At 26.9% G+C, this 10,806-nt stretch overlaps 2 protein-coding genes across 2 annotated transcripts; both read right to left on the bottom strand.

Annotated features, from left to right (window-relative positions):
* Window positions 1-1,681: 1,681 nt before the first annotated feature.
* On the bottom strand, window positions 1,682-3,304 carry LOC135926921 (uncharacterized). Its single transcript, XM_065462852.1, has one exon. The coding sequence runs from the start codon at window positions 3,302-3,304 to the stop codon at window positions 1,682-1,684; it is 1,623 nt and encodes a 540-aa protein (XP_065318924.1).
* Window positions 3,305-3,470: 166 nt separating this feature from the next.
* Window positions 3,471-4,403, bottom strand: LOC135926922 (uncharacterized). Its single transcript, XM_065462853.1, has one exon. It carries the CDS (start codon window positions 4,401-4,403, stop codon window positions 3,471-3,473), a length of 933 nt encoding a protein of 310 aa, XP_065318925.1.
* Between the last annotated feature and the right edge of the window lie 6,403 nt (window positions 4,404-10,806).

The raw sequence follows: 10,806 nt of genomic DNA on the forward strand, positions 1-10,806 counted from the left end.
TGTAGTTTCGTTTTTGAAGATGATGTTGTGATTTTCTTGCTCGTAGTTTGTTGTAAATAACCTGAAATAAAACGTGTAAATTGAAATTATAAAATAGAATATACTGTTGTTGGTGAGGAAGATAGTTTAGCGATGGTGAAGAAGTTCTCTTTTCTTTGCTCAAGGTGGTTTCGTTTTTGAAGATGATGTTGTGATTTCCTTGCTCGTAGTTTGCCGTAAATAACCTGAAATAAAACGTGTAAATTGAAATTAAATAGAATATACTGTTGTTGGTGAGGAAGATGGTTTAGCGATGGTGAAGAAGTTCTTTTTTCTTTGCTCAAGGTGGTTTCGTTTTTGAAGATGATGTTGTGATTTCCTTGTTCGTAGTTTGCCGTAAATAACCTGAAATAAAACGTGTAAATTGAAATTATAAAATAGAATATACTGTTTTTGGTGAGGAAGATGGTTTAGCGATGGTGAAGAAGTTCTCTTTTCTTTGCTCAAGGTGGTTTAGTTTTTGAAGATGATGTAAAGTTGGTGATTTGATGGTGAATAACAAAGTTGGTGACTTTTTTAAATTTCTTACAAATTATGAATTTAAGATTTCATTATATACGATATTTTGTGTGAATGTTTTATCATTTTTTAAAATTTTTCCTTGTAATTCTGATGGCAAAATCATAATTTTCATATTATTTTGAGATTTACATCTAGTAAGAGCCACATATAGTTGTCCATGGGCAAAGACGGGCTCAGGAAGGAATAAGCCTACATGATCCAAAGTTTGTCCTTGACTTTTATTTATTGTAATCACAAAAGCGGGAATTATAGGAAACTGTCGTCTTTTTAAAGTAAATGGTAACTGAGAGTCACTTGGAGCTAGATCTATTCGTGGGAGAAAAACTCGATAACCCTTATTAGTGCCTGTCAATACCTCAGCGTCGATAAAATTAATATGTAAATGTCGTATGATTAAACGGGTACCATTACAAAGTCCTTTCTTTGGGCTCAAGTTGCGTAATAGCATAACAATTGTACCAACCTTAAGTGTTAGCTTGTGAGGTGGCATACCGGATGGAGTTTGTGAATGTAAAAATTCTAGTGGAAAATTCATTATATCATCCTTATTATCGCTTTCAATGGAATCTGCACTATAATAATGTTTGATAGGGCCTGAAATTATATTAATGATATCGTTGTTGAGGGTAAGTGCAATTTTATTTTTGGTGGTTAATATTATTTTAGTAGAAAGACTATCTATATCAGCAATTTCTATAGAATTACCATACACACATTTTATTAATGAATCATTTTCAAGCAAATAAGGTGGGATTTCAACACTATTTGTAGGAAGATCAAAATTGCTGCGTGATAGCCCATCTCCAATTTTAAGTAACCAAGCATTGTAATCAACTTATATTATCAATCAAATGTATTATTTTAAAATGACTCCATAAATATGAACTTTTTATACAGGACTCTATAATATCGACTTTGGAGCCTTTAGGCACTACTGGTAAAGTCTGTCTAAAATCACCACCTAATAAAATTACTTTTCCGCCAAATGGGTGGGAATTTTTCATAATGTCTTTAAGTAATCGGTCAATGCATCGCAAAGCGTGTGAAGTCATCATTGTGGCCTCATCAATAATAATCAATTTGCTATTTTTAATATCTAGAGCTAGCGAACTATGTAAATTCATATGGGATGTAGAAGTTTCAAAGATAGGCACAGGTAATTTAAATCCGCTATGGATGGTTCTTCCCCCTTTAAAAGAATAGAGGATATGCCGGTGGTTGCAAAAGGCAATACAATTTGATTTTTTGCTCTTATATAACACATTAAGGTATTGTAAAGATACGTTTTACCTGAACCTCCAGGGCCATCCACGAAGAAATATCTTTCTGGAATATTTTCTAATTCAATCGTTTGTATAATTAAATCAAAAGCATATTTTTGTAATCGGTTTAATTTAGATATACGCTCGATTGAATCGGCAGCTTCAACATGGGCATCATAATGTTGTTTTGGGGGGATTTTTGTAGGTGAAGGAAGATCAAAACTTTGACAGCATAAACCATGATCAAGAAAAACGTTTTCAATGTCCATTAAAGCCATGTTTATTGCAATTACTTCTGAATATTGACGCAAATAATCTTCAATCATCATAAATCTGAACCTATTCCATAGATATGCAGGATTTTCAGGCTGACAAAAAATGCAGATAAAGGCAAAAGTACTCCGAAGTTGTGACAGCATTTGATATATTGATCCCTCTTCTAAGCATGATTCCCACTCTTTATCATCTGATAACAAATTTCTTTTAATAGCTGCCTCTTTAAAAGTACTCATTAAAATTCCATTAATAGTTTTTAAATAATCAAAACTTGTAGCCCCGCAAACATGAAGTAATAATAATCGAAGGAAGAATCGTTCACCAGAATTAGGATTAACGGAATACATTCTCGAAATTACATTTAATCGTTTTTTTCTTAGTTTCCAATGGTAATTTGTAAACACATAATGATAAGGTATTTCCCCATAAAGATATTGTCTAGCATTTAGATCTGTCTTATTTAACTCAAACCATGCCGTTAAAGTAGTATGTTTATTTTCTGATCTCAATAAAGCATCTCTTTCATGTCCAGCAGTGAAATATACTGGCTGTTGTAAAGGTAAATGAATTCCTAAGCGAATAACAGCGTGCGAGATGTCATGCATATTATTTTCTAATAATCTCCACATTGATTCACATGCACTCACATATCGCGCATTTAAATGTGATTTAATTTCGTCATGAATATTTATATTTGAAGCAACATTAATGTCAACATTAGTACAGTCATAGCCCTTATAAATATACTTAAAGATATATTTTACCGATTTAATAGATGTACAAATTTCCACGTTAATATGAGCATTGAATTTTAACATTAGATATCGATTATATGGAATAACATAACGATTATCCGTAGGTTTACCGGAAGGAATTGTAATACCATTATCTCGCCTTTTATAATATGGATACCCATCAATATTTGGTCTTGTTTCCATTTGAAAATCCTTCGGAAATTTTTTGGTACATATGCCATTTTCCATGCAAGGCGATTTGGGGTTAAATATCCCGCAAGGACCATGTATCATAAAATGGGTAACAATCTGAAAAAGTTTAGGATCGAGAATTTTATCTGGCATTTTGGCACAAACAAATTTACCTATAGCTTGAGATGTTTCAATTTTGCTATCATCGTTTAAAATAATAAGTATATGGGCATGAGGCAAACCTCTTTTTTGGAACTCGATTGTATATATAAAAGCCATAGATTTACCAAATAAATTTTTTTTATTTATATCGAACAATAATTCATTTAATTTCAATTTAAAAACACGGGCTATTAAATCTGGTCTATCTGTAGGACTTTGCCCGGGAAATAGATTTTCCTTAATTTCACGCCAATTAGGATTGCATGTAAAAGTAATAAACAAATCAGGTTTGCCAAAATTTGAGCACAATGGCCATTGCATCGTGATAGCGTTCTCGTATATTTCTTTGAGAACCTTGAAAAGATGATGGTAATATTACTGCTTTGCCGGGAATTATATTGTTTGACTTTGTTTCCAAGTAGTCCATTAATCCAGAATATTCATCTACTCGTAATTTTGGCTGATTTTGTCTAATAAAATTTAAATTATTCGCCTCGACCTGTAAATAGGAATCAACAATATATTGTTGTGATAATTTCCCAGCAAAAAGGATTGGGTTGAATTCATTTTCACGAATTGCTAATCTAAATATTTTAAACTGTAGTAGTGCGATATTTGCCCTTGTACGCCCTGTATCTTCACCCTTTAAATCTGGTTTCCAACCAGGGTCACCAAAAGGAAATAATAGAGGATATACCATTGGATCAAGATTAGGGCTTAATATATTTATATTTATCAGATCACTACCATCAACTTGAGGATAGACCTTGATATCCCGTTTAAATGGGGGTTCACCATCATCATTTGTAAAAATCATAGCTACTTCATCTATATTAGGAATGTTATATCTTCGCTTGTCACTTGAGCGATCTGCACGAAAAATCATATTGATTTTTTGAACTGGTCGATTTTCTTGAATAGCCCTATTTTTTTCTTCTTTCTCAATTTCTCCCAAGGTTTTAAAACTAATAGAAAATGGGTTATTCTGTCTTATTAAAATATCTAATCTTTTTAAGAGATCCTCATTGCAACCAGAATTTTCTTTCATGTGTAACCTGCCATTAACAGCCTGGGTGGTCTCAAGGACATATAGTTGTGCAAATTTAGGAGGCATCCCAGTGGAAGGATATAAATGAGATGTTCGGTAATAAATTTGCCCATGAACTCTAAAACAATATGGGACTGGGTTTAAACTATTAGAAATCTGTGCTCCCATGGATGCGAACGCAAGTGAACTATTATAAGATCTTATATATTTCATAAAGTTTGAATGAAATTCATTGTTAGGATTAGATAAAAGGTCTTGTAAAAAAGGAATATATCGGATTGATGGTATCTTAACTTTACCCTTATGACAGCAATTCTTAAATTTGCCATCTGTGGGTTTTTCCAATAAAAAATTTAGAGAATCGCAATAATCGCACTTAGTGTTGAGTAATCCACAATAATGTTCTTGTACTAATGATTGTTGTGCAGAAATATTTATCTAAAATAAATAAAATAAATTTGAGGCCTGCTAAAAATTATACATATAATTTAATATTTTTGTGATTATTCAGAGACCTGCAGACCCGGTGTAATTGTAAAATCTATACCATCAAAAATCAATACGTTATTGATTTTTATAAATCTTTGATTCGACATTTATATATGAATCACAAAATTTTATAAACTCAATCAATAAGGTCCATTTAATTTATTTGAATTCATAATATTATTTATAAAACTTTGAATCAACAATTATATAGCACTTCACAAATTACAAATAATGAGTAAACAAATATAAAATATATAGGATATCATTGTAAAATAAATAAATTCCCTGATAAATTATATAAAAGAATAGAAAATCATATTTATCATTTTAATATATTTAAAACTATTAAATCTATTTTAAATAAAATTTTTACAAATCGAAAATGGCCGCCAATATTTATAAAGCGATGAAAAAATATATAATAAATAAATATTTTATAATTTTAATGGTCGCCAATATATTTGAAGCGATGCAAACATCTTAAAAATCTATACGGTATTGATTCTACAATAGCAATATATCACTACGGTATTGAATCTATAATTATATCAATACGGTATTGAAGTTACAATGAGTATTGATTTCACAATCAATACACCGGCTCTGATGTAAACATATGCCAGGCTTATAATAATTTTTTCTAAAATATTCCATGGGTAATTACGATTATGTAGCACATACTTATTTTATCTTATATTTTGCCCGTCAAGATGATAGTGAAATAAGAATTTTCTTTTTTATTAGTTGATGAAATATATTTTTTATTGTGGACATAAATTAAAATTAATAACCATATACTTCATAAATAAATAATAAATTTTGAATAACCCCTGATGATGGATAAATTAAAAATTTTCTTATCTATCTTATGAGATGTGATTCAGAAATTTATATTTATTAAAATATTTGTTATACATAAATTAAAATTTTTAACTTGGTTTGTTTTTATTGATTTGGGTAGATTAAGATTTTGGTGAATAGTAGATTTTGGTAGTGTCTAATTTAAAAAAATTTATTTGTTAACATAAATTAAAATTTTTAACTTCGTTTGTTTCTATTGATTTGGGTAGATTAAGATTCTGTTGAATGGTACATTTCGGTAATATGATTCGTAGAATCTAATTTAAATAAATTTATTTGTTAACATAAATTAAAATTTTTAACTTGGTTTATTTTGATTGATTTTGGTAGATTAAGATTCTGCTGAATGGTACATTTCGGTAATATATATCGTGGAATCTAATTTTAAAAAAATCTATTTGATAACATAAATTAAATTTTTTAACTTCGTTTGTTTTTATTGATTTGGGTAGATTAAGAGTCCGTTGAATGGCACATTTCGGCAATATGATCCGTGGAATCTAATTTAAATAAATTTATTTATTGTCATAAATTAAAATTTTTAACTTGATTTGTTTTTATTGATATAGGATCACTGAAAAAATTATACTTAGATATTGCACCAAAGGTATCTTGTGTAGGAATCTAAAAAAAAATAATAAAATAGATTTTAATGGCCCACAGTAATGTTCAACTTGTTCTTGATTTTCAGTATCTTCAAGATTATTGGATGTTGAAGCAAATTGTTTATTTCCAGTATCTTCAAGAGGTTGGATGTTGTAGGAATAAGACTTTGCTCGTTCCTTTTCTTGATACGACAAAGTGCCTGTCTCTTTCTAGCTTTCTCCTTATGTTGATTTATTATTAAAATTTAAAAATATAAGAATTACTCAATTTTATAAAAATAAGTTTAGTTTAAAATATTTATTATTGTGGACATAAAATAAAATTACTAAATATATACTTCATAAACATATTTATAAAAAATAATGGAAAATATTAGAATAGCCCCTCACCTAATAAATATATATTTCGGAATCACATCTTAAAAATATAAAATTTACTCTTGTTGAAGCAATAATGCCTTCTTTAGATTTTGGTAGTATGAAACGTTCCATTGTTTGGTTTTGTTGAATGGTATCTTGTGTAAAAATCTAAAAAAAATAATAAAATAGTATTTATAAAAATTTTAACTTACATTGCCTATGAGATAACCTTAAAAAACTTATTTAATATTATATGTATTTATTATGTAAGTTTGTATTTGTGCAGGAATCTAAAAAAATAGTATTTATAAAAATTTTAAATTACATTGCCTATGAGATAACCTTAAAAAACTTATTTAATATATGTATTTATTATGTAAGTTTGTTTTTTGTACAGGAATCTAAAAAAATAGTATTTATAAAAATTTTAACTTACATTGCCTATGAGATAACCTTAAAAAACTTATTTAATATTATATGTATTTATTATGTATGTTTGTTTTTTGTGCAGGAATCTAAAAAAATAGTATTTATAAAAATTTTAACTTACATTGCCTATGAGATAACCTTAAAAAACTTATCTAATATTATATGTATTTATTATGTAAGTTTGTTTTTTGTGCAGGAATCTAAAAAATAGTATTTATAAAAATTTTAACTTCCCTAAATCTGCCACTTAACGTGGGTAAAATAGAAGAGATAAATGAATTTTCAAATATAAAATAAGATGCTCAGATAAAACGTAAGTATATGTAATGTTCAACTTGTTCTTGATTTTCAGTATCTTCAAGATTAAGATGTGTAAATTGAAAGTATATGGTTTTGCTCGATGTGGTGTCTGTTAAAAAATATAATTATTTACTGATTATTGAAGGTTTTGCTCGATGTTGTGTCTGTTAAAAAAAATATCAATTATTGTAATTATTATATTATTATATGTTTTGTAATTGTTTTTTGTATTGAAATTCTTTTTTTGAAAATGGCGGTTCGATTTGGTTTATGAATGCGTGTTTGATATGTTTAAGCTATGATGATTTTTATTGAATATATATATTATAGATTTGAATTCCTTAGCTCTTGTAGGATTATCTGCAAACATTTTTTTCATACTAATGTTCCTTCCTGCCTATTGCCTCAAAATACTTCTGAAATGCTTTCCATGATTTATAGGAGATTAAATCCATTTTGCTAATATGATCTAAATTGGCTTAAAATTGCTATGATAGATAGATAGATAAATTATAGATATATAGAAAGAACAATATATTTGACATCAATTAAGACAAAATATTTACATTTCAACTTAGAAATATAATGCTATTTAAAATAAAATATAATTATATAGATGGCGCTAAATATCATGGAGATTAAAACTACAATTTAACATAACTTAAATACTTCAGAATTTGTTAATATTAATTAAATATTATTAAGAATCACTCCCTATTTAAGTAGGACAAACGTCCAATAATTAATAAAGAAGTTGAATATTACATAATATATTAACAAAATTATAATTGACTATTATCAGGTAAAATAATTGACTATATAATGTCACAGTTGTGACTGTGACTGCTATAATCATTTTGATTGGACAAATAATATTTAAAAGAAAACTATTGGCTAAATTTGATTGACATTTTTTGAGGATTATATATATAGATAGATAAGTTTTTGTTAAAATAATTTATGATAATAAAATGTTTAATTTTTTAAATTATTTATAACGATGGCGTTAAATACTTAAATGCTATTTGTTATTATATTTATTATCAAAACCATTTATTAGTAAAATTTATTATAATATTAACTGTAATATATTATATAACTGTCAAATACGTCTATAAAAGTGGCATTATATTTAATATTTCATAAACAACTGTATATAGTAGAGGATTATAAACTATATCTAAAAATTTGCCTTTTAACTTCAATAATAAAATAAAAAATAATTCTATAAATTAAAATAACATAGGACTTACCTTGAGTCTTTCAATTCAAAATCAAATATTTGCGCCGTTGTTACACAATTATTATATGTGAAAAAAGATGAAAATATATACAACAAAAATAAAACAAACCCACTTACAACAGTATAATTTTTATAAAATTTATATAATGGCCTAAAGAGAAGAGCATAAGGTAATCAGCAGTGGCGTCGCTAGGGGGAGGGCGCACAGGGGCTCGAGCCCCCTGAAAAATTTGAATAGCCCCCTGAAGCAAAAAAAATTATTTTTTAATGGCTCCTTAATATCCCCTTGAACTAAAAATAAATTTTTTTGATTGCCCACTGAATGATTTCTTTTATAATTCCATTAAGCAATATATAAATATAATTTATTATTTAGAAATTAATAAGTCTATTTAAATTTTTATTAAATGAATATTATTTTAATTATTGGATTAGATTAATACATATGAATTATATTTTCACCATGTCAGCTTGCAATCAAATTCTATGTTAAAAAAATAATATCAATAACTCACTAAATATTAATTTAGCTTTAACAGTTGAAGTTATATACTTTTATTACTTAAATTATTATTTAACCCTAATTAAATAAATATAATCATATATTATTTGAAAATTAACAAATTTAATATTGTAATTAGCCGAGTTCAAAACGACTAATCAACTGTATATTTATTTTAAAATTTTATTATCATACCTTAAAAATATTTTCTAGGTCAAATAAGTATAAGAGATCTATTATAATAATCCTCAAAAAACGTCAATAAAATTTAGCCAATAGTTTTCTTTTAAAACATATTTGTCCAATAAAAATGATAATAGCGTAATCGGTCCAATAGTAATCACCTTACCAAGCTCAGCATTCATACACTTACCATTTTATTCACTTCACATATCAAAGCAATGGTATCCAGCAACCAAGTATAATTTTTTCAGTTCTTATATATAATTATATTATTTTTATTAGATTCTTCAACAAAACCCAACTACCAATATAAGAAAAAACAAACCAAGTTAAAAAACAGAATAAGGAAAATGCATTGTTACCATCATTCCAGAGGTATGTGATGCTATATGGAAAACTTTAAAAGATATTCATATGCCAGTTCCAACTAGAGAACATTGGGAGGATATATTAATATATTTCTAGATTGCACAAAAATATTTTGACCTGGCTCATTAGATGGTAAGCACTTTATATCAAAGTAAATTTTTAAAATTAATAAATAATTTTTAATTATTTTAGAGTTAGAAAAACCAATATCAAACACCTTAAAAAACTATGAAACCTTATCCTATGACAAATACCAGTCCAGAAGCAAAACATTATAAGTTAAGTAGTGATTGAATGCACATTTGGCATAACTACTGATAAGTTTGCCATTAATTCTAAATCTATAAAGTGCTCAGTTGAAAATGCCTGTAAAATATATTATTGATTATGAAAAAATTGAATAAACACCTATAATATTATACCTATTCCTAAAAATTTAGGGATCAGTAGAACTTTAAATGCATCAAGTACCAATTCAAGAGGAATAAGATATTTATTTAAAGACTATTTTAATTCTTGAATTTATGTATAAATTTAACATTTGATATCATTATATATTAAACTAGCTGATAGCCCATCAAGATTAACGGGGAATAATTTTCTCCTTTATTCAATGATGGATAATTAGAAATTTTCCTATTTAATGGGATCTTATTCAGAAATTTATATTTATTAAGATCAGGGGTTATTTTAAAATTTCTCTAAAATTGCAAATAAATGAATAAAATTTAGTTAAAATGATTTTTTATTGTGCACATAAATTAAAATTACTAATGATGGGCTAAATATAATTAGCACTGCCTAACCTACTATTGACTCTTAACCAAGTTCAAGAATCTATGAGTCATAAGTATGGATTCTTCCTTTTATCTGACTATTTAAATTTTTAATTTTTATAGGTAAATTTTAACTATATAGATGAATAACAATAAAAAATACAAATTCTCTTTCACCTAATAATCCTATCCTTTCAATAAAAAAGGTAACCTTATTTTCCATATTCTTTTAAATTTAATATTCATTTTTTTTTAAAATTCAACCAATAAAGGATATGTAATAATTTGTTCTATTAAGCACTAACAAACTTATCATTGAACCCTTAAACCAATACAAAAATTTTCATGACTCAGTTATATATTTTTCATTTTATCAGACTTTAGATTTTTAAAAGTAAATTTATACCCTATTTTTTTGTGACATAATAATTTACCATGTTATTTATATATTAAG

The sequence above is a fragment of the Gordionus sp. m RMFG-2023 genome, chromosome 3 (genome assembly GCF_954871325.1).
Source record: "Gordionus sp. m RMFG-2023 chromosome 3, tfGorSpeb1-WG-v2, whole genome shotgun sequence".
Lineage (NCBI taxonomy): Eukaryota > Metazoa > Nematomorpha > Gordioida > Chordodea > Parachordodidae > Gordionus > Gordionus sp. m RMFG-2023.